This window comes from Euleptes europaea, chromosome 10, assembly GCF_029931775.1.
Source record: "Euleptes europaea isolate rEulEur1 chromosome 10, rEulEur1.hap1, whole genome shotgun sequence".
NCBI classification, from domain to species: domain Eukaryota; kingdom Metazoa; phylum Chordata; class Lepidosauria; order Squamata; family Sphaerodactylidae; genus Euleptes; species Euleptes europaea.
The window spans coordinates 76,144,271-76,169,793 of NC_079321.1; the positions used below are offsets into that span (position 1 = coordinate 76,144,271).

General features: G+C 43.7%; 1 protein-coding gene across 6 annotated transcripts in view; it reads right to left on the minus strand.

Moving 5' to 3' along the window:
* The window catches only part of PTPRK (protein tyrosine phosphatase receptor type K), a 538,596-nt gene that overhangs the window by 281,338 nt on the left and 231,735 nt on the right, over window positions 1-25,523 (minus strand). For all 6 annotated transcript variants that reach the window (XM_056856094.1, XM_056856093.1, XM_056856092.1 and 3 more), the window contains 2 exons: window positions 7,327-7,408; window positions 673-788 (listed from right to left, as the gene is read on the minus strand). In XM_056856094.1, coding sequence (XP_056712072.1) covers window positions 673-788; window positions 7,327-7,408 — 198 coding nt within the window. The remainder of the gene's footprint in view (window positions 1-672; window positions 789-7,326; window positions 7,409-25,523) is intronic.

Here is a 25,523-nt window from a genome sequence, read left to right on the forward strand (position 1 = left end):
TTATTACTACCTTTTCTGACCTGCGGTATACAAGCTAGCTGAGCCTCTAGTAATGTGGACTTGAGTAACCCCAAGCTTTTTCCAGAGTTTAATCCTCCTAACTGTTCCTTTCAACTTCCTCTTTACCAGTTTTCTCATTTTAGAGAAGTTCCCTCTTTTAAAGTCAAAGGTTATTGTGTGCAACTTCCCAGTCACTTTCCCACTTACATATACATTAAATTAGATGCCACTATAGTCATTATTGCCAACTGGCTCAACTACATCCACATCCCGCACTAAGTCACTGGCAGCACCAAAGAGTATTAAGTCCAGGACCGTCTCCCCTCTGGTTGGATCCAAGGTAATGGGAGGCACAACAACTAGGCAGGGTCTCTAAATGGCAATACAAGTATAGAGTGCTTGATGTATGACAATGTCTAGTAGGAGATATTCCTAAGAAGTTCCTCTGACTTCCCAGGGGTCTATACAGAAGGAACAGGAAACAGCTTGTGAGATTTATAGATTTCTGAAGGACATTATGGGAGTAAACACATTAAGTTTTCATTTTCTGGGTTGCCATTTTTTAGTTGGAAATTATTATTATTGTTATTATTATTAGAAACTGTTTTAGCAAGATGTTTCATCCTGGATAAACAAGGAGAAAAAGCTGAATATTTTGCAAGTGAGCCTTACCTGAAGCCATAACTTGTTATTCACAGCATCCCTCCCTGTAGCAATGCACTGAAATGTAGCATTCTGGCCTGCATTGACCTCCACATCCCCAAGCCTCAAGAAATGAGGAGATTTATCTGTGTGGGAGGGGGAGAAATGTTACAAGAAATGCTCACAGACAAAGCCCAAACAGTTCTCCCACAAGATACATGTTACTGCAAAACTATTTTTAAGGTAAACCTAATTTTTACATAAAAGAAAATAATAGTTTCAACCCATCTTGATCTTTTCTTTCTTTCCATGCAATCAAAAAAAGTGATTTATAATAAGCCAAAGAATAAAATTGATATAAAACACAGGAAGGTATAAACACTCAGAGTGACCTGTCATTACATTCTAGCCAATGCAAAAGAAGGCACAGCATGAATATAGTCAGATTTAATTAGCTGTATATAGTACTATCCTTTACAAATTAGAAGGCCCTGTCTGTAAACATTGCCTGAACCAGTAAATACTGTAACAGTCAACCCACTGACAAACCTATTTCATATTACTGCAGTGCCTCAAGGAAAGCACATCAAAGCTATCCATGTAAAATTTTATGCTTCGAGAAAGGTGATGGGAGCAACTGAGGGACATGTTATGCTACACAGTGCTCAAACATTACTTAAGTGATTTGTGAATAGATTAAGGATCAAGGGAAAATATAATGCATGCTTTAATTAATGGAAAGGGAGCAAAGGTTTCTAGTGGTACTCAACGCCTCCTTAAAACTGAAACAAAGACCCTCGTGTGCACTGATTAACAGGTTTAATAAAATAGTACTTCAGGGCTATTGGTGGTGAATTGGAACCAGGACTATCCTAGCTGAAGAAGGCCAGGTAAGAGAAGCTGAGTACTCTTCTAGCTCTACTAATCATTTCATTATTGCAAGAAAGATGGAGTTGTTGGATTACATCAGGACTGAGTTCAAAACAAAATTTTGATGCTCATTCCTCAGCCCATTATCAGTCGGTCTTCTGTTTATAGAAGGTCATTAAGTGAAAGATTGTTGTGCATCTTCAAGCACACCTGAATAAAACTGCCAATTTGGCTTTAGAATTGAGCATGGCACTGAAGCTGAATTTGTTTCTTTGGTGAACTCACTTTCCTAACAAATGAAATGGACCACTGTAACCTATTGATCCCATCAGGTCCTTCTTTGGCATTTAACACCATTGATCAAGAGACATACCGTAAATGGTGCTTAGAAGAAGAGTTGGTTTTTATACCCTGATTTTCTCTACCTTAAAGGTAGAGAAAATCAGGGTATAAAAACTAACTCTTCTTCTTCTATGCTTATAATTGTCTTCCTTTCCTCTCCCCACAACAAACACCTTGTGAGGTAGGTGGGGCTGAGAGAGTTCTGAGAGAACTGTGACTAGCCCAAGGTCACCCAGCAGGCTTCATATGTAGGAGTGGGGAAACCAATCTGATTCACCAGATTAGAGTCCACTGCTCTTGTGGGGAGTGGGGAATCAAACCCGGTTCTCCAGATTAGAGTCCACCACTCTTAATCACAACACCATGCTGGTGTAAATGATGTCTGTGAAACTTTCTTTTAGGCAGCTGCTCATTACCTTCCCCTAGGGCTGCCAAGTATGGTTTGGGAAATTCCTGGAGATTTGGGGACACAGCCTGGGGACAGCAGAATTTGGGAAGAGGAAGAAACTCAGCAGGGAAGTGATGTCACACAGTTCCCCCACCCAAGCTACAATTTTCTTCAGGGGAGTTGATCTCTGTATCCAGAATCAGCTGTAATCCCAAGAGAGTTCCATCTTCCACGTGGGGGTTGGCAAATTTATCCCAGAACTTCTCTTTCGAAGTTCCACAGTGTTTCTTCCTATGACCCTAACTCTAATCAATATTATGTTAATATGAGACCAAAGGATGGAAATTTCAGAAGTATGACACTATCAATCAATCAATCAACCGTTATTGGCATATACTCAGAGATGTAGCATAAGCATTGCACAAAATTCTCTGTCCATACATTTTGTATGACACTATTTTCTGCCACTGTGCTAATAACACACTGGTGTTCTCCAGCTCAGATCTTGAAGTACTGGTGTCTATCCATAATCTAGCCATGGTGAGCACCAATTGTTCAACATGGCCATGTAATGAGGGCTAGCACATATTGTGCATTAGGTGGAAGGATGTTTGCCTGTACTATATTACTTAAATCCTTTCAGAAGGCCACAGTCAGTGCTCGGACCTGTTGATTGGTACCACAAAGCATATTACCCCCAGTGCTTCATTTGCACTTCTAACTTTATAGTTTTCTACTGAAAATCTGGCATTGCCTTTGACTGATACAGAAACTAACAGCAGAATTCAATGCATACTATTGATTTCAATGAATTTAGACTGGAATTGTTATGGTTTTCAATACATTTATGGTTAAAAGTATAGATAATTGACAACCTGCAGCATTGATTTAAACTCCAAGTAATTATTTTAGGCTTCAAGTTTGGGCCTGCATGGGAAATAATAAGTTGTTTGTGAGATGGGATGGCATTTGAAAACCCACAGAGCAAGGTCAGATAATGTTCCCAGGCATTGGATGATCATTTGAAGTCTGGGAATGTAGCCAAAACAAGACTGTCAAGGTTGCTAACAGTAGATGTAGAGAAAAACACATTTTTGTGGTTGCTTTCAAGTCAAATATGGATGCATTATAAACAAGTCCAATAATGACTTGTTTTGTCTTTTGTGGTTAATAAGCCTTGAAGATGAAAGTGTGAAAACTGGGAATTTATTTTGAGAAAATGTTTGGGTGTTATTTCCTATGTCATCTATGTGTCTGACATGAGATCAAGGTTAGGGAAAGATGTTTGTTAAAGGGATATTTTGTCTTTTGATGTCTGGGAATATTGTAGAATTCTCATAACAATTTTTTACTGATTCTCAAAGCAATTTTCATTGGTTCTTAAAATAATTCACCTCTGAAGGGTATATAAAAGGACTTAAGATTGTAAGAGGTTGGAGATTCTTCTTCAGGCATGCTTGCATGATGTCTGTTTAAGAATTCTCCCCAACATGACTCATTAATGGTATGTATCTTTGTATTTTTTGTTATTGTATACCTGTATTCAGATCTGTACTAATTTTCTAGAATCCGTTAGATTTTTTCATATAATCTAACTCTCATATATTCTACATATACTAGTGTGTTTTTTACATTTTACATTATTTTACTTTTTCATTATTAATATTGAAGCATTTGCAATCAAAAGAATTTTTTTAATTCAATGTTAAAACATTGCTTGGAGTGGCTGATTAAGTAATATAACGTATTTTTCAGTGAAATACAAGATCTAGAAACGTAGCCACATATCACAGCAATTGACCACTTCAGAATAACTCTGTATATGATTGCACAGTAAATAGTTTGAAAAATAAGGTTGCACTTAACTGTAACTATTGAAGAAGTGAGGTGTGACTCACGGAAGCTCATACTCTACCAGAAATTTTGTTAATCTTTCAGGTGCTACTGAACTGTTGCTCTTTTCTACTGCTACAAATAGACTAATATGGCTACCCATCGTGATCTATTGTTCAAAACTGCTTGGGGGCACTCCATTCCTCTCCCCCATACTGTTTCCCACCTTTTCCAGTGTCATAAGGAGGGGATGGAGCACCCTGCCCTCAGTTTCTCTCTGCCATCACCAGAGTGATGTATAGTTGTAGGATATAATTAAGAGTTCACAGCAGGGCAGGAGGGAGGGATGTCTGACTGCACAGATTATCACTCAATAAACAACAGTTACAGGTAAGTGCAACCTTGTTTTCATCATCATGGTATCTGTGCAGTAGCGAGCTGACTTTGAAAGGCAGGTGTGAGCTGTCAGTGGAACAGAAATGGCAGGGCTACTCTTCCCACTGCTGCATCTCTCATGGCATCTTGTCCATCAAGTAATGCTTTGCAAAGGTGCACGAGGAAGACCACACTGGAGTCTTGCAGATAGAGTAAGCTACATTGGACAGTCAATTTTATAACGCAATTTAATGCAGGTGACTATCTATCTGGAAATGGATTGAGCCAATATTTTCTTGCCCACTCTGGGGCCTGGGAAGGAGATGAAAAAGTTGTCCTCCTTTCTAAGGGATTTTGTTGGAGCTCACTGACCCTTCTGGCTGACATGATGGCAATCAGAAACACTGTTTTCATGGTCAGGAGACTCAGGAAGCAGGTGGTCATGGGTTCAAATAGTTTGCCCATGAGCTTTGAAAGCACAAGTGACAGGCTCCACTGAGGGCCCAGAGGCTGGACTGGGGCAAATGGATTTAGTAACTTTCTGAGGAATAGTTTGGATTCCTTTTGGACAAACAAGGATCTCCCCTCAATACAGATGTAGAACCATGCTATGGCAGCTAGGTTGACTTTTATGGAGATAGATGAGAGTCCTCCCTAGACCAGATTTAGGAGATATTCAAATACTTTTGATAGGACATGTACGGATTCTAAGTTTTGATCCTTAGCCCATGTACAGAAATACTTTCATTTGATGGAATAAGGGTGCCAGGTGGCTGGTTTTCTCGTGTTAAGCAACTTCTTTTATGGGTTCAGAAAACTGGCTATTGGACAAACCATGCTGCTAAATGCAGGTTGCCAATGTTTGGGTGCAGGAAGGGACCCTGTAGAAGAAGGTTGTGTTCCTGGGGAAGGAGGATGTACCTGTTGAGAGACATGGCTAGCAGTGTTGGGTACTATGTTTGTCATGGCCAAAAGGAAGCTATTAAGATGGCCAATGTGTGTTCCTGTTTCATTCTGTAAAGGACCCTGGGGATTAGTGCAGGGGGGAATGAGTATAGCAGGCCTCCCATCCACTGGATCTGGAAAGCTTCTCCAGGTTAGTTCAGGTCCCATGCACCTTGGGAACAAAATAATTGTCATTTTTTATTCTATCGGTAGCAAATAAGTCTATTGTTGGCGCTTTCCAACAACAGAATATTGGGGAAGAAAAACCCAGTTGATTTGCCATTTGTGAGGCGCTAGGAGGGTGCAGCTGAAGAAGTCTGCTAACTGGTTGTTGGCCCCAGCTATGTGAATGGCCTGAATGGGGGCACTGTTGCGAATGACCCATTCCCATATTAGTGTGGGAAGATGACAGAGCATGAGTGAGTGAAGAAATGCCACTCTGGTTGTTTATGAAAACCATAACTATGAGATTGCCTGTGGCTATTTGGATGTTTCTGCCCATCACTTGGGTGCGCAGGGCTAATGGACTGTTGAATACAGCCTGGAGCTCTAGCATGTTGATGTGGTGGAGTGCTTCTTGGATGGACTGACTGACACTTGCCCAAACTGGGTGTCCCAACATGATAAGGAAGTGTCCATGATGTGTGTGACTTCCAGTAGAAGGAAATGAACAGAATCCCTATTAGTAGGTTGGCATCTACAGTCCATCGGTGGAGGGAGCATATTACTTTTCTTGGGATATTTAACCTCTTTGATTAGTAGTGACAAAGGGCATGAAAATCCGGACAAATCATAACTGCAGGTGGCGCATAGATAGCCTTGCATGGGGTACCACTGACATCATGGAGGCCATGAATCCTAGCAATTTTTGGATTAATTTGTCTGACCAAGACCATGATTTCATTCAATTAAGTATGTTTAGTGTGATTGCCAGGACCCTTTCTGGTGTTGGGAAAGCTCTAGCTATAGTGGAATCTTCCATGGCTCCTATGAACCCTTTGCATGGGTTCCAATTTGATTTCTTTGCATTGATCTATAGGTGCAATGCCTCAAGTACCCCTAGTATGAGGTGCTAGTCTGCTTGGAGCTTTGGCTTAATATTGGATATGACCAGCCAGTCATTGAGATACAGGTATATTTTGCACCCCTGTCTTCATAGGCAGATCACTACCGCTGCTAGTACTTTGTGAATACATTGGATGTCATGGCTAGCCCAAAGAGAAGTGATAGGTATTTTAAATGGTGGGAACTGTGTTGGAAGCAGAGATATTTCTGATGGTCTGGTCTTATCTTTACACGGAAAAACACATCTTGTAGATCCTGTGTTACAAACCATAAACCTGGGCATAACAGAGGATTGACATCTGGAATGGATAACATTCTGAACTTTTTAATTATCAGAAGCTTGTTCAGGCTTCTCAGGTCTTTTTGACCAGAAAGTATCTGCAGTAGAATCCCAAGTGCTGATCTTTTGCCAGCACTTTTGCCATGATTGCTTTAGTGCAGATGAGGGTGCCAAACTCTGTGAGGAGTTCTGTTGACTGATGTGCCAGGCATAAGCTGTAGTAGTCAAAAGGCCTGCCTCACAGGTTGCTTAAGCTGGGGTATAGCTACATTCCTTTCAGAGTCTTAAGTTACATGTCCTGAACTTAAAGAATGGGATGGTCAAGGCCCAGTAAATATTACTATTTAACTAAGAACTAAAAGTCTATGAACAGAAAGAAACAATGAGTTAAGAAAACAATTCCTTTAAAAACACCCAAGCATAACTTGAACATCACCATTTCCCTTTTCTAACACAATGTAAAAAACCACAGAAAAGTAAAGGGGGGGTAAAGACATCACTGGTCCGATGATGAAAACAGCAGTCAGACAATATTGAGCCAGTCCTGAAAAGACAGGGAAAAATGTGATTCTTAATCAGTACTCACCACAAGGGTAACTCAGAACCTGAATGTCATCAATAGCAATGTAGCCATTTCTCCCATCTGAGACTTCAGCCTCAAATATTACCTGTCAAGAGGAAAGAAAATATGTTTACAACACTCACTGAAACAGAATTCCCATCAGTGCAGTGGGCAGATAAAAGTCAGTATTTTTTCATAAAAGCTGAACTTTCTGCTAGATTTCATTATTGGATTTCAAAATGTCCACAGTTATCTATTTATGCAAAGATCACTCTTAATTAATGCTATTCTATTTTTCATTTGCTCTGCTCTTTGGTCCATTATATACAGAATCTTTTTTGTTTGTTTGTTTGTTGGGGAGGGGTGCTATTATTCTCAAATTTGCCAGTGTCTTCCAGATAAAGAGTGCCAACACTTTTTCAGCGTTACATGTTCCTGTACTTAGAATAACCCATATTCTATTTGAAGATAGAGAGAAGGGCTCTAGTCTGCAACAGCTGATGCCATGATAAATCTGCTAGTCTTTAACATGCTAAAAGACTCTTTATCGCTTTGCAACAATTTATCAGTGTTACATGTTATTGCTTGGGTGACATGAACGGAACCTTGGCTTACCTGTGAAGGTTCCTTCTACACTGAGGGAGGAGTACATCTTCATCAGCGGGTTTTGTCGTTCCTATGCTCAGGGAGGCAGGATCCAAAAAACCTTTGCTTCCTGTCACATGTGCTAGAACCGCCCTCTGATATCCAGTTCGAGGACTTCCATAGCAGAATTTTTAAAAACAGAAAGACAGATGTACACCCAAAAGAACAAGGAGCAGCCACTGCAAAAAACACAGCTTAAAACCAAGAATTAGTAACAAGTAGAACATGAAAATACTTTATTCTATTTCCCCTTATTTATTATTCCTATATATAACGTATTGTTTTCCCATTTTTAATTTTTTTTAAATTCAGCTTTATCTGGACACTTGACATTTTTCATCTTGATCCATTCTTCACCCTGGGTGGGCAAGATGTACTCCTCCCTCAGTGTAGAAGGAACCTTCACAGGTAAGCCAAGGTTCCGTTCTCCCACTGAGTTCGGAGTACATCTTCATCAGCGGGATCTTCAAAAGCTGACGTTCACTGGGAGGGAGTCGTCATTGATCATTTGATACAACATTCTGGAGGACTCTCCTGCCGAATGCTGCGTTGGATGAAGAATAGGCATTTATCTTGTAGTGTCTTATGAACGTAGAAGGGCTCGACCAGGTCGCAGCCTTACAGATTTCTTCCACGGATGCATGGCCATCAAATGCTGCTGAAGTAGCAGCGCTGCGGACTGAGTGAGCGGTAATTCCTAATAGCACTGGTATGTTGCTAAGTTGATAGAACAGCTGGATACACTGTTTGATGCACTTGCTGATAGCTGCCTTTGACATTTTGCAACCCTTATTGGGTGATGAAATAGAAACAAATAAAGACTCCAAGCGCCGGAAAGGTTCTGTCCTTCTCAAAAAGATGTGTAAAGCTCTTTTCACATCCAGAGTGTGCCAGTTCTTCTCCTTTGGATGAGAAGGGTGAGGGCAAATAGATGGAAGGTGGAGTTCCTGTTGTCTATGGAACTTAGAATTTACCTTCGGGATAAAGGCCGGATCTGGATGCAGTACTACTTTATCCGCATGGAAGTCACAGAGGCTTTTTCTAGGTGACAAAGCCGCCAGTTCTGACACTCTTCTAGCTGATGTAACAGCAGTGAGGAGGAGAACTTTCATCCTAAAATGACCCAGGGAAGCCTCCCATAAGGGTTCAAATGGGTGTCGAGTCAGAGCCTGGAGTACCACGTGAAGTCTCCAAGTCGGAAATCTATGAATTGTCGGAGGAGAGATGGCCGAGGCCCCTTTCAAGAAAGTGACTATGTGGGGATGCCTTGACGTTGGGTAGCCATCCAGCTGGGGAACAACCGTCGCGATCGCCGTCACCTGTTGTTTGAGAGTAGATGCCTTCAGCCCTTGAGCTAATCCCTCCTGGAGAAAGTCAAGCAAGTTGCCAGTGGAAATGGTCACTGGATCAGTATGTTTTCTCCCGACCATCTAGCGAAGGCCTTCCAGGAAAAATCGTATATGCGCCTGGTGGATTGTTTCCTGGCTTCCAACATGGTGTCTAAGACCTCTGAGGTATAGCCCGTCTCTAGCAACCTTGACCTTTCAAGAGCCAGGTGGTCAGCTTTAACCAGGCTGGATCTGGGTGAACTAAGGGGCCCTGTTGGAGAAGGTCCTGGACTGGAGGAAGGGACCATGGCTCCTGGATCGATAGCTCGCTCAGTGTCACGAACCAAGGAACTGAAGTCAGCTGACCAGGACTGGAGCCAAAGTACCCTCCTAGAAATAGAGGAAACTGCCAGTGCCCTGGCCGACATAGTCATGGAATCAAGTGGCGTCTGCCATAAAATTTACTGCTTTCAGAACTCTGTTAAGACCACTCAGAACCCTTTTATTGTCTTGTGGAGTCAGGTCAATTATTTTTCTGATCCACATGATGGATGCCCGAGCCACCAATGCTGCCGTAGCCGATGCTTGTATGGATACGGCCGAAGCCTCATGGGCCTTTTTGACAGCATAATCAGCTTTTCTATCTAGAGGGTCCCTGATGTTGCCAGCCCCATCCTCAGAAAATAAGCCGGTGGATTGCAGAGCAGCGATTGGCGTTTCAACTAAGGGAACCTGAAGGAGGTTAGAAGCTTGGGACTCTAGATTATACATTCTTCTAACAGCAGTGGGGAGCTGTCTGTTAGAGAGAGGCTTCTCCCATTCATTTTTGAGAAGGTCCTCAAAAAATTCAGGCCGGGTATGGGTCCTCAGTCTGGTGAAGAATTCCTTCATGCCCCTAAACTTAGCCTTACTTTTTGAAGCCTCTGAGTCCTCATCTTCATGAAGATCTAAGGCTGCCAATACCTTGCTCAGGAATGCCTGATAATCTTCCTCGGCAAATAACCGGGATTGTTGTTCCTGATTTTGAGTCTCCTCCCCCTCCTTGTCTTCTCCTGAGGAGAACTCACCCTCTTCTCTATCGCTAGAAGAGGGAGAAGGGGACCTGTTCCTGCTGGAAGAGGACAATGGGTGAGTTCTGTTAGAGAGAGGCTTCTCCCATTCATTTTTGAGAAGGTCCTCAAAAAATTCAGGCCGGGTATGGGTCCTCAGTCTGGTGAAGAATTCCTTCATGCCCCTAAACTTAGCCTTACTTTTTGAAGCCTCTGAGTCCTCATCTTCATGAAGATCTAAGGCTGCCAATACCTTGCTCAGGAATGCCTGATAATCTTCCTCGGCAAATAACCGGGATTGTTGTTCCTGATTTTGAGTCTCCTCCCCCTCCTTGTCTTCTCCTGAGGAGAACTCACCCTCTTCTCTATCGCTAGAAGAGGGAGAAGGGGACCTGTTCCTGCTGGAAGAGGACAATGGTGCCTTCCTTGCTGCCTTAGTTGGCCAGGCATGGCGTGTGTCGCTGGAGCCTTCCCCACATTCTGACTCAGAGTGGATGGAAGCCCTGGAACCCGGGGATGAAACTCTGGATCTTGTGATGTCCCCACAGGAATGGTCGCTAATTTGGGCAAACTCCTCTCTCAATGCCTGCTGCATTAAATTTATCAGACTTAAGTTGCCCTCCCCCCCTTCCGCAATTAAAAAATCAACATTTTCAACATTACCAGGGGTAGTCCCAGCCGCATGAACTCCAGAGGAGCCGGCATCACTGGGAACAAGTTCGCCCTCGTAACCTCTAGAGGCCAAATGGGGAGTTGCGGTGGCCATCTTGTCCGTGTGCTTCTTTTTCACGCCGTTTTGACCGTCTCCCAGCTGGAGGATCTGTTTTTGTGCCGCCGCCTGCAAATCGGGCCGATTCGCCCATTTTCCCCCTGTGCGGCTCTTGGACGCCGCTAGGGAAAGCTGTCGGGGTGGGGGGAGGAGTCCTTCAACTTGCTCCTCGTCTCCTGACGTTAATTCCTCTGAAGCCCTATCTCCACTCTCAGACATATTGTAAACGGAGGAGGGGGGAGGGGAGGGGAAGACAGCGGCAAAGACGAGGGAAAACAGTAGATGCGAGAGGAAAAGGCTGCTGGGTGCACACAGACAAAGATTAGGACTAGGAAAAAACACCGAAATAAAGTTAGACAGGAATAATTATTGAAGTGCAAAGGCTAGGAAAGAAGGTTTGCTACAGAGCTAAACACAAATGCTGCTTCTCCCTCTAAGGCAGGAAGAGGGCGGTCCTAGCACATGTGACAGGAAGCAAAGGTTTTTTGGATCCTGCCTCCCTGAGCATAGGAACGACAAAACCCGCTGATGAAGATGTACTCTGAACTCAGTGGGAGAACCCTACATTTTCTACCTCAGCAATTCAGCTGAACACCACCTTGACAATGAAGCTGAAAGTGTAAGATTAATTTTCTTGTGGGTATCTTCCTTCTCTGCTTCTGTTAAGCAAGAGATTTTTAAAAATGTCACTCAAGGAATACAAAATGTTTGCTGATATACCCTTCTGTCCCGTGAACAAATAACACTACTACTAAACATTAATTATATGCAAAGATTATCTGGGCTGTGTAACCGTGGTCTTGGTATTTTCTTTCCTGACGTTTCGCCAGCAGCTGTGGCAGGCATCTTCAGAGGAGAAACACTGAAGGACAGTGTCTCTCAGTGTCAAGTGTGTAGGAAGAGTAATATATAGTCAGAAAGGGGTTGGGTTTGAGCTGAATTTGATACTTTTTGCAGGACAATGATTCAGCTCAAACCCAACCCCTTTCTGACTATATATTGCTCTTCCTACACACTTGACGCTGAGAGACACTGTCCTTCAGTGTTACTCCTCTGAAGATGCCTGCCACAGCTGCTGGCGAAACGTCAGGAAAGAAAATACCAAGACCACGGTCACACAGCCCGGATAACCTACAAGAACCAATGAACTCTGACCGTGAAAGCCTTCGACAATATATGCAAAGAACCCCAACAGCAAAGGAATATTTTTTTTCTTACTAATGAACACAGCTAAGCGTGAACTGGACTGTGAGGCCTAGGTGAGGCATAGGCCCTTTCTAGCATGTATGCCAAACTGTCATGTGCCAGATCATTTACCTCAGAGCACAAGGCTGGTTCTCTGAGTAAGGAATCAAGGAGACCCCTGAAGTACAACTAGTGCCACTGGGGCTCAGCTTGCTCCTGGTATGTTCGCCCAAGGAGAATCCTTATCTTTCACACATACCAGTGTACCAGCACACTAACATCTTTACAAGTAGATTGATTCCTAGGTTTCCCCAGTCCTGAAGTATTCCACTCATAGTTCTCTGGAAACAAGGACAATTTGTGCTATTTTTCTGCTTTTCTTTGGAAAGTTAATGAACAGACAATCACTTAAGCCATTAAAAATATTCTGGACAACAGATATTTATTTACTGTAATAAATCAGTATTTCAATCTTATATGCTGCACTTCTATTTCCATAGGTCTATATACCGTATTTTTCGCTCCATAAGACGCCTTTTCCTCCTCAAAAGTGAGGGGAAATGTCCGTGCGTCTTATGGAGTGAATGCCAGCTGGGTGTGTGTGCGTTGGGACGGCGAGAGCCGGCGTTCCCCACCCCAACAGCCAGCTGGGAGGCGGGCGGGGCCGCACAGAGCTAGCTGGCGCATGCGCCCAGCCGGCTCTGTGCGGCCCCGCCCGCCTCCCAGATGGCCATCGGGGCGGGGAACGCCGGCTCGCGCCATCCCGACACGCACGCGCCCAGCCGGCTCTGAGCGCCCCTCCCGCCTCCCAGCGGGCGGGGCGCACAGAGCCGGGTGGGCACGTGCGCGTCAGGACAGCGCGAGCCGGCGTTCCCTGCACTGATGGCCAGCTGGGAGGTGGGCAGGGCCACTTAGAGCCAGTTGGGCATGTGCGCCGGCTCGCTCTGTGTGGCCCCGCCCGCCTCCCAGCTTGTTGTCGGGGCAGGGAATGCTGGCTCACGCCCTCCCAGCGCGCACGCGCCCAGCCAGCATTCGCTCCATAAGACAAGTTTTTAGAGGAGGAAAACAAGATTTTCCGGAAGGCGTTCCCAGGGCGTTCCCAGGGGGAGGTGCTGCCATTAGGCAGCCTCCTGTCCCCTTTCAGCCCCAGACGCCAGTGCCGCCAGCTCAGGAATGGGCTTTAAGTTTTCTCTCATATAATATTCTGGGGAATATGAATGTAAATGGGAGAAAGTAAGACAACCATGGCAAGCTCTGTCCCCATCCTACACACATTTTAAGTACTTCAGCATGTACTTAAGTGAGCCAGCATGGTGCAGTGGTTAGGAGCGGCGGACTCTAATCTGGAGAACTGTGTTTGATTCCCCACTCCTCCACATGAGTGGCGGACTCTAATCTGGTGGACTGGGTTGGTTTCCCCACACCTACACATGAAGCCAACTGGGTGACGGGGACTAGTTACAGTTCTCTCCGAGCTCTCTTAGCCTCATCTACCTCACAAGGTGTCTGTTGTGGGGAGAGGAAGGGGATTATAAAATGGCTTGATTCTCCTTAAAAGGTAGAGAAAATCAGCATATAAAAACCAACTCTTCTTCCTTCTTCTTCTTCTTCCTCCTTCTCTTTCTTCTTCTACTTATTCCTTTATAAAAATGCCCTCCTGAGCAGTTCTATTTTATATAGTATGAGATTAAAGATGTGAACCATGGTTATTTTGCCTGTGAATTGAATCATGATTTCACAATCACTCAGTTGGTGGGTCAGCACTACAATTGCTGATCTCATTTTCTTTTCTTTGTCTCCCAGGAAGTCATTGCCAGAGAACAAGCGAGGATTATTAAACTGGGATCATGCAGGTGTGCATTCAGATATCAAAAGACAACACGGCTGCAAGCCTGAAAGTGGGGGTGTAGCTCCTTAGGAGCCAGTGTGGCCCCACGCCGGCATAGGTGCCACCTTATCACAGAATAAAGTGGAACCTATGGCGTCCCAGGGGCAAACACGCCTCCGTCGAGGAGCTGCGGAGCTGCGCCAGCCCCCACTGCCAGTGCAGTCACGCTGGAATTACTGGAAGGGAAAGTCCAAGCCAGCGTGGAAGGGCATTCCTGGGGGCAGAACTGCCTTTAGGCAGCTTCCTAACCCCTTCCACCCTGAGAACGCCTTGCACTGCAGCGTTGCTGTGCCACCTTTTTTGGTGGTGCAGCCCCGTTGACTGCAATGGGGGCATTTTCTTTTATTTCACAGAAAAATTATTAACAAATTATTAACAACGTGAACAAATTATTAAGCAATGGGTTTGCTTCCCCACTCCTACACATGAAGCATGGGCTAGTCACAGTTCTCTTAGAGCTCTCTCAGCCTCACCTACCTCACAAAGTGTCTGTTGTGGGGAGGGGAAGGGAAGGTGACTTTCAGCCAGTTTGAGTCTCCCTTAAGTGGCAGAGAAAGTTGGCATATAAAAACCAACTCTTCTTTTGTTATACGAAACAATGGGGAGGATTGGGCAAACACAGTGGTCCTCAGAACAGAGTGAACTTTGCAATGTTGCAGTCATGTCAGGCACTCTCTCCCAGTCAGTGCAATCTTTATTTTGTTTTTAAGCCTGTGATGGCACTGGGTTGTCTATGTGGGTTCTTGCTTTTAAAGATGGGGGAAAGAAGCATTTGGGAGGCACTAGAAAATAAAGATGATTCACAGTGAGACTTTTTTGAAAGGCAGGTCTTGATATATGACACAGGGGAAAATGATTCTGAGATTCATTAATCCTGGGAAAAGGGAAAGAATCTGCCAATGCTAAATAGCATTAATTGATTAACAGGTTGGGTATCTCATTTTATGCAGTTAAAATCTTTATGCAGGTCAGGCCATTATGGAGCAATTATAATACATAAAGCTTTCTTGGGACACAGTACTTCAGAGTACTTTATTCTGCCCAACAATGCAGGCCGCCTGACATGAAATTATATTAATTTTTTTAAAGTCTAACTCTTGCCACTTTTGACCACTTTTGTCATGGTGGGGATGATACAGAACTGCTTGCAAGTTTCTTAGAATGCAGTAAACTTCAGAAAAATTAAGCAAGGCGGATGCACATAATATGGGGAATGATCTCAGCAGAGAAAACACAAAAGGTCTCACAAATTTTGGTTTTCTTTTGTAGCCAAACAAATTCTACGCTTGTCCCAACACAGCTCCCAAAAAAGGAAGGAAAGAGATCTTGCTGGGCTACTGACGCCCAAGGTTCTCTGAGGTATAGTGAGGCTATGCAGGCAGACTTATCCCTTTCAAGCTGAATCTCGGAGACAATCAGAACGCAACAAGCTGTATCATGGTTTATGGGTGTCTCTGAGGTTCAGCATAAATGTCAAAAGAAGCCCTCATACTTCTCCAACACTCTTGCTATTCTGCATGCCTCCAAGTCTTAGTATGGCATCAGGAAGAGACCCTGTGTGTGCTTCCCCCAAATTAAAGTTTATGTATATTTTTGGATCCTCAGTCAAACAGGTTATGATACTAACAGGATTGACTGAAGGAGACTGATAGAAGGCGGCTGTTTTAGGTGCGCAGTAATGAATTGGCAAGAAGTGGCATTGTGGCGGCTAGATAACAGGTGACTTGGTTATATGGTCTAACAGGATTTGCAGTTAACTGGTAAGGGAAATATGAATTCTAGAGGGAACATGTGAGAAGGCTGGGGATGCATGGTTAACCAGGAACTGGTTTTTTCCTATAGAAAGGTGTAGCATGGAGCAGCATTATGGGGCACAAGATGCTACCACTGATTTGCTTTAAGAAGAATTTAGGAAACCGACCTCTTAGGGACTCGAATAGTTCTCCTTGAAATACATGCTTAATTCCACACTGTGGCATATTTTGCTGTCGCTTTTCTTGGACTTTATTCTCCCACCCCCACCCCCCCAGGCACTGGTATACATCATTAAAATTACCAGAGTGGCAGATTTTACAACTGGCCAAGATCTAATTGTCCTTATCATGCCAGCAGAGCATTCAACTAGCAAAACTTTCCTCTCTGTCTACAGAAGAAGATGGATGCTTGTGAGTTTAATTACCCAAAACCTGAGCTGAGATGCAGGTCAGTACTAATGCTTGGTGTCAAGACTTGTGTTAAGGGACTAGACACAGAAGAACTGTAGTCATGACAATATGAAAGCCAACGTGTGCTTCAGCTTTGGAATTAAACAGATTTAGCCTTTCATGCTGTTTTCTCTCCAAATCCTGTATTTGAAAGCCTGACCTGTTCTAATCTAATTATTTCAGGACCGTTTCTAGGCTACTAGATGAACTACTAAGTGTTGTATGTGTACACACGCACAGAACAGAACTAAGATGACAGACTTCTCCCCTCTTAAATCTATGCACAAGAAATCAAAATACTTGTCAATCACAGGAAACTCTAAATTTATAGTCAGATTCAATGTCACTAATTTCAGTGAGTTGCATGTATGCCATTGCATGGCTGCAGCCTTGACTATTTGCAACTAATGATCCAATCCCATGAATTACAGTCGAGACACATTAACCATTACTATCAAGTCTAAGAGTACCAGTCTGCAGGTCAAATTATATATTGTTCTGTGGAGATTTGTAACGGCATCTTCCAATATTTTCACCCATAGGGAGGGGGGAATTCAAAATCTGACCAGGGCAGTGAGACTGATGCAAGAGCATTTAATCTCTTATTTCCAGGGCTGTTTTCCCACTGAAAGTCCCCCTGTCAAAAAAACAAAAAAACTTGCTATTAACCCTGCAGGAAAACCCCCACTGAACTAAGAACATCTGGAGAGGAGGCAATTTGGATTAGGAAAACAAACAAACAGAATAAAGCATTAAATGCTCCTTTACCAATGCCACAGCTCTCATTAAATTGGAACCCTATTTCATTAAGTCAGGAATTGTAAGGGGAGGAGACAATTTGAATTTGGAAATCTCCATTCCAAAAAATCTTGCCCTCCAGAATACTCTGTACTCTTCATGGGTTAAGGAGGCTAATTTATCTCCCAACCCTATCATTTTCTTTAAACTAAGGTCTAGACTACAAAAGTTTACTTAGTAGGTAGTTTTCTGTTTTCATGTGACATATTCATTCATTTAGAAATGTCACCCACATGTAATTAGAATGTAATTCTCTCCAGGATCAGAGGAGCATGCCTATTATTTTGGGTGCTGTGGAACGCAGGCAGGGCAATGCTGCTGTAGTCATCTTGCTTGTAGGCTTCCTGGAGGCACCTGGTCGGCCACTGTGTGAACAGACTGCTGGACTTGATGGACCTTGGTCTGATCCAGCAGGGCCTTTCCTATGTTCTTAATGCTGTGTGGTTAGTTTATCACCTCAGGAATCCACCTCAAAAATTTGGAGATTATTTCAAGAGTACTTTTTGGCATTATGGTCCCAGGAAAAGGGCTTTTCATATCTGTCAGCCATAGAATTCTTAATCCCAAACTGGGGGGGGGGATGACACACTGTGATGGAAAAGCTTTTAAAAGTCCTTAACGTTATAAAATACCGGTTAGCATTTGTAACCATCGATCAACACTCAGGTCATGTACTCACACCAGACAGCATGTTTATTTATTTTGAATTTTTTCATGCTGCATCTCCAGGGAACCTGCCCATGGCAGCTTACAAAATAAAACACAATTAAAAAAAAAAACATTACAAGATATCAAATAAAATCCAGAATTAAAAAACCTAGATAGAGTATAGAAACAGATAACTGAGCAGCTTAAAATATGTTTCCAGACAATAAGAATGTTATAAAATGGTGTTAAAAAAGATCATCCCCTTAAATAAAAAGTTGGGTAAACAGAAATATTTTGGCCTGGCACCCAGAAGAGAGTAAAGCAGGCACCAGATGAGCCTCGAGGGGAACAGCCTTTCATAAGCAAAGCAACACTACTGAATAAGCCCTGTCTGCATGCCACCTGCCGTGCTTCTGAAGGCAAGGGTGGAGAGCAAGGCTTGTGGGGCAGATCTTAAATAGTGGGCTGGACAATATGGTTGGAGGTGGTCCTTCAAGTACCCTGGCCACAAGCCACTTAGGGCCTTAAAGGTGGGCTGGACAATATGGCTGGAGGTGGTCTTTCAAGTACCCTGGCCACAAGCCATTTAAGGCCTTAAAGATTTCATTAGCAGCCCATTCGTTTCCAGGCAGAATTCAGTGTATTGCTGAATTCCGCCTGGAAACAAATGGGCTGCTAATGCAGATCTCTCGGCACTGAAACGCTCCAATCCCTGTATCCCTGTTACCTGCCAGGAATATGGTAAGCTGCATCATGTAGACTCGGCCTCACAACCGCTGCATCTCAACATCCCATCCTTTCTGAAGTATATTTAGTCCTCTAAGGGCTGTTTTTAAAAGAGCTTTCACCAATTTTGAGGAGTTAATGTACAATGTCAGACTTTCCTGCATACCTACACAGTACCATAATCAGACTTTTACTTTGTATGTAGGTGTTCTGGTTTTATAACTGTCATCACTCGCAAAGGGCAGCTAATTTACAATTAACAATCAGTCTGTGGACTATAAATGCTATAAAATCGACAAGTACAATTACGATAATTTGAAGGCATTCAGTACTGGAGATATTACATATTCTCGTTCAGTTTGGCTGGACATTTGATCATGTATGGGTTCAAACTGACAGGTGGAAAAATATATACAGGATTTCCATGCAGAACACACAGCCGGCAATGGAAAGGGGAAAAAAAAATACGGTCACAAGAATGAATACTAGAAATTCCACTTATGTTCAAGTGTTTGGCACTTCAAACAATTTAGGAAAAGATTAACATTATAATCCTAAATATACTTTCTTGGAAGCAAATTCAATTTTAATCAATTAATAACCCTCAAGTCTTATCTAGACAATCTTATATTCTAATAGCAAAGTCAGCCAAATCTGAGGATACTTAAATCCAGTCACTGGATTTCTACAAATCCAGAAAAATGATTTTTATTTTTTTTTTTGCAAAAAAAAATGTGAAATTTAAAAAAAGGGGGATTGACGAGTTTTAAAAAGCCAAAAATGATAAACAGAGCACCTGCAGCTTTAAACAACGGATTCCCTCGGTGGCTGTTGCTAGGCGACCACAGATTCTAGTCTGGGTTCTGACAGTAAAAGGTAGGGGGAGGGGGGCAGTGCTCTTTCCAGGCCTATTTTAGCATTTGATGGAGGACTCACTGGGGCCAAGCCTGACTAAGGTTGCCAGCTCCAGGGTGGGAAATTCCTGGAGATTTTGTGGTGGAGTCTGTGGAGGGCTAGGGTTTGGGGAGGGGAGAGGCCTCAGCCAGATATGTTGTGATTGAGTGACCACATTCAGATATACACGCAAGCTACACGTAGAAACTGCAGACAAATAGAACTCACAGAGGCCACTGCCCAGTGGCCCCCCTCTCTCTGTAGCATCAAGCAAGCAGGCACACACACACTCCCACCTACCCCTCCTCTTTAAGTTTCATTTCTCCCTGACCAGAGAACAATAGAGGTCTATTGACTAGATGTAACAATGCTCACACAGGCAGGGTAGAAACTATGACGTTGCAGCGACAAGCTACATCGGATGCTATTGGAATGTGAAATGTCTCTAAAACCTCTTGCTTTGTCCTTCCCCCTGTGTGATCAGACAGCAGAGCTCATCAAGTCTGCGCCTGAGATCACCCGGTTCTGAACTCTTGGCCAATAAATCAAGCCGTGAAGCTCAATCCAGCCTCCTGTCCTCATTACGCCATTGGACTCTATGGTAATGGGGGAACTCATCACATCAGATACAGTGCCATAGAGTATATCCTCCCAAGCAGCCATTTTCTCCAGGGGGACAGAGCTCTGACATCTGAAGTTCAGTTGTAATTCTGGGAGATCTCTGGGTCCCACCTGGAGGTTGGCAATGCGAGGCCTGGCAACAACCTCTGAGTGATTTGACACTTCCCAACTTGAATGACTCTACTAGGCCTGGCAACAGCTACCCTATGAAAGACAGTGTGGTATAGTGGTTAGAGCTTCAAAGTAGGATCTGGAAGATCCAGGTTCAAATCCTCATCTTGCTGTGGAAGCTCAATGGGTGATTTTGGACCAGTCACATACTTTCAGCTTAACCTATCTCACAGATATCTGTTGTGCAGATAAAAAAGGAGGAGAGGGGAATAATGTAATCTGCTTTTGTCCCCACTATGAAGAAAGCTGGTCTTCAGTTGCTGCTGCAGACAGCTGGGCCCGGCCGTGTTGGTGGCGGATGCCAGGAGCGGCTTCCAGGCCGTGCCAGTGTAGTGGTGGATGCCTAGGTCTGCTCCAGGCTTTTAGGTAAGTGGTTGGGGGGGGGGGAGGCCAAACCTTGGAGAGCCGGCAAGAGAAAGGGGCTGGGGGGGGGAGGCCTTGTGCCACGATGAGGGGACATGGGATTCCTCTCCTTGTGAGTTTCATGGGCCCCTACTTGTTTATGACATAATGCTGACAGCGGTTTTATGTAAAGTACTTTACATAAAACATTATAGAGTGGTATTCTAAAAACACAGTGGAACTTGATTCTGTCTAAACACATTTGGGTTGCATGGCTAAAACGCTTCAGGCTCCTAATTTGAATTTCTACTGAAGTTGTCAGAACTTCTCAATTTGAATGCATTTCTGTAATTCAGGTGAAAGCTGATAACATCACTACATCACGTTCTGTCCACTTTTCAAAAATAATTTATGTTCCTGACACAATCTGTCCAGAATCTCTCTCACTTATGCAAGGAGCTCTCACCGGCCCTTCAATGCCTACTGTCACTGTTACAAGTAATAGTGCAGGTTGACAATGTCTGGGGCTCTTGGCAGAAGAGCTCATGTAAAGGGATAACCAGACATATTTGTTTTTCTTTTCCTTTTGTATAAGTGTGCCGGATGCTTGTAGAAAGAGGAGAGGTACTGCCAGATGAAGATTTATTAGCTAGCTCAATGTGTATACTCTGGCTAGCTGCTGACCTGATCTATCCCCCATCATACTTCCTGTAGGTTTGCCTGTTTGTTGTTCTTGCCCATCATTTATCTTTTCATTGGTATTCACATGCAGAGCTATAATAATTAGCTTTCTCTTTATACTTTCCCTTCACCTGGAGTAATGGGATTGTCCTGCGACAGGCCCCGACCCGGGGGTCGCCGGCCTGTCCGCAGGCCCCCTTCTTACTTGGCCCTCCAGCGGACCGGAGGCCGGGTGGGATGCAACCCTCCCAGGGAATGGAGGGTGGGGTTGCCCGGACACGCAGCCTGGCGTTCCAAATTGCCGGGTGGCCGGATCTGAGAGGGAGGGGGGGATGACGTCGGCCCTAGCCGCCGTCCGCCGGGCCGGAGCGACCTCTCCTCACGCGCCCCTCCCCTTCCCTCCACAGGCAGGCAGCCCGAGCAGGGGCCGGATGGAGAGAGCGGAGGGACGCGCCGCACCAAACTCCCTGGGGCCCGAGAGTGGGACGGGGCGTGGCGGGAGCCGGCAGCAGGAACCATGCCCAACAACCAGCTGAGACGCGGCCGGGCGAGAGCCGGGCGGGGACAAGGGCGGTGCTTGCCATCCTGATTGGCCCCAGAAGACAGGGGAGTGACAGGGCCTTATAGGCTCGGAAGGGGTGGGGCCGGGGAGGGAGTCCTTAAAAACGGTTTGTGGAGTGGAGGCCGAGGAGGATAGCCAGGACGGGCTGGTGGTGACGAGCCTATAATCCTGGCGGACTCAGACGGGGGGAGAGTTCTGATTCCCCGGCTGAGTGGTCTGAAGCCGAGAAAACTCCGCTACTGCGAGACTGGACGTCGGGGGTCCATCGCAGGGTACCAGCTGAGGGGCTCAGATCCCACAGGATAATCATACAGTCCTACTTTACAGGGCTGATGTGAAGATTATGCTGACAAGGTGTGTGAAGCATTTTGAGCGGTCAAGGGAGCTTCACATTTTGTGACAGTCATGTATTGCTGGTATTGCACAATAAACACCAAGTGGGAAGTGCAGAGATGTTCATCCCTAAATGCTGAGGGATCATGTGGAAGGAAGGTTCAGCCACCCAGCCTCCAGTCCCACCCAACAGCATGTATCTCCAAGCATTTGGGAAGATGCACCTGTCTCTTCTGATTTGTCTTTAATGTGGATAAAACCACCAAAGTGGCTGTGGACACCATCGCTGTCTGAAGTGTGAAGCTGCCCTAGTATAGTGTTAGAAAAACTCCAAACCCGTTGTTTTAGTAATCCTTAGAACAACTGTGAAAATTAGCCCTGTATTTTCCATTCTAAGGCCTTACTAAAAGCACCACAATTCATTTAAAAGCAATCCTGCTCATGTTATCTGACCCTCAAGCTGATGTAGACTGTTGCTAATAAAATTAACATATGTAGATTTTGGTGATGGGTCATTTGTATCAAGCATCCAGTATGTTTTAATAATCTAGCAAACCTACTTGTGGCTCATACGTAAGCTATTGTATACATGTTAAGTGATGTTATCTCACAGCAAACCTCTGAGTACCAATGCTAGGAGGCAGCAACAGGAGAAAGTCTTGGCCTCTGTGGCTTGTTTGTCGGCCCTCCATCCAGGGCAACTGCTTGGCTGTGGTATGAAGCAGGATTCTGGACTAGATGGACCACTGGCCTAGTCTTATCTCACAGCATTTACTGTTTTCAAAAGCCAGGAAATCACAGGGGAGAAGGCACAGACAGCATGGCTTAATGTTGTAAAGTAAGAATCTTAGTAAAATGAATAAAGTTGTCACTCCAGTCGAAATACCAACAATCAAAGCCAGTGATTCTGCCAAATGAATGATGGTTTATTCCTCATCTCGCCACATACAAAATTTTGAGAACTCTGCTGGCAGAAAATACAATACATTTTGAAAGGCAATGCTAGTTTCTCCAGAGAGATGGGATGGATGTCTCAACATATACTTTTACCTAACCCACACAAATCTGTTGACATAATAAAATGAATATCCCTTGTGATAAATTTTGCTTAGCTAATTTAGAAACCATGAAAACATAATTACTTCCATTTGGATAAGTAATGCTGTGAGGCAGGATTTTCTGCTGACAAAACCCCAAAGGACTCCTTTTTAAACACAATAAATCAAACACTTGGGTAGAAAATTTGTGATCCAGCCTTCTAAAGATTTGCTAGTTAAGGAACAGATATGCTTCTTCTAAGATTTGAGAATCAGGTTAAGCAGCCATCTTCTTGTTTTTAAACCAGTATTGTTGTTAATAGGGATTATCAACACATGTTCCCAGATAAATAATCAATCAAAGGCAGCCCCACGTAAAGACCATTACAGTAATCTAGTCTGGATGTGATCAGAGCATGTACTAGTCTTTTTAAGTGAATACATAGTGCTTGTAAGAAGCTCAGATACTTAATGCACATTTTGTGGTAGATACAAAATTCGAAACAAAAAATTACAGATTGCCCCAAATTTATTCACATTTTGTAAAAGATACCGGCTATTAGAAAATGTGTATGTTGTACAGTATTTGAGCTAGTTGTAAAAACAATGTATTTGCGGACATCGATATTAAAATCTTGAAAGTGCAAAGAGGATAAGATAAAATTCAACATAGTGTGCATTAAATATGGAGTGTTCAATTTTTACACTTCTAATACCTTCTTCCTTTTTAACATAAGGTCCAATCAGGCTGCAAGTTACTACTATAGCGTAGAGTACAGGACAGAGGGATTCAATTTGCAAACAGATGCCACTAACTGTGCATGTACAGATGTGGAATGCAATCTGGTGAACAGGCACAAGCTACTTGGAATTGATCCAAACTGTCCAAACAATGAACTTTGTGATTGCCTCATACAGTCAAGTCATGAGCTGGAGGTTGCTTGAGCATTCCTAGGGTGAAAACGCATGGTCGCTTTATCCTCCTTTAATCCCTGTTTCAGCCAGGATTCAGCCTGGATGGAACGCATGTGTTTTGCCTAATGTGCATTCAATCCTGGCTAAAACAGGGATTAAAGGAGGATAAAGCAACCATGCATTTTCGCCCATAGTGCTCATCAGGGAGGTCTAGTTAACACTTTGAGATGTACAGCTACTACAAACTGTTCTCTCTCTGGACTTTGATAGCCAAAAATTATATGACAAAGCAGAATACATTCCTATTCGTTTATAGCATGATCTAGGATGATTTTAACATATAAAAATCAGTGCAAATAATGATGCCCACAAATATGCCTATTTTGTCAGGTTTTCTTGCTGGATGTTGGGAGGCAAGCTGCCATCTCGTTTACTAATTCAGAAGCATGACTGCCATTAATATATTCACAATGGGTAACATTTTTCGTAAGCTTTAACTTCAGGAAACCCAAGACTGCATGACAATCTGGCCTCTCTTTTATTGAATGAAGAGTAAGCTTGAAAATGTGGCCCAAGTGAACATTATATGGCAAGATAAAGAAAGCAAATAAAAATCCCACCAAACTCAAGAGTATAAAACATATAAAAATTGGCTTGGGGACTTTCCTAAAGCTTTTGGATAATTGCATGCATGGCTCAAATGAAGCCACATTAGCACAGGGCTTGAATTCAGTTTAATCAACATCTGCCAATAATCAAAATTCAAATAATGGGGTAACTCTGAGGACATATAGGGGGTTTGCATGTGCTTCATTTTATCAGGTCTGATTCATCATAGTTAACTGCTTGGAGGAAGCAATATTAAAATGTAGACTTGGAAAGATATTAACACTCCCAAAGGTAGCAATTATATTTTACTTGGGCAAGGCTTTCACACACACACCCCAAAAAAAACACAATTAAGTCTTTTGGGTGTTTTGTGTCTTTCTTCCATTCTATTGTTACTTTACTTTAGTAGGCACATCAGGCGTCGATGTATCAGCAACCAGGAGAAAAAATGAACACAGAACTGGGAAGAGAAGGGTTTTATGCCAAGAGGCATAACGCTTAACAGCGACATCCAGTACTTACAACACTGACTGTGTCCTAAAAATAAGAACAAGTGTGACTGAAAATACCTAGAGACACAACAGAACCCTCAGGGCAGACTCCTTGTCAGCTAGGAATTAACTTTTGCCCCTCCACTTGAATTTCCTACCCCACCATAGCATGGATGTAGCAAAGCTTGGGGGAGGGAGAAATCAGAAGTCAATGCCTAGGTGAGCCTCCCAGAGTTGGTTTCTGATTCTCATGCTGCCCCCCCCCCCAAAAAAAAGACTTCCCTCCAAAACTGGAATGCCAAACAAGCATGAAAATGTCACAAGC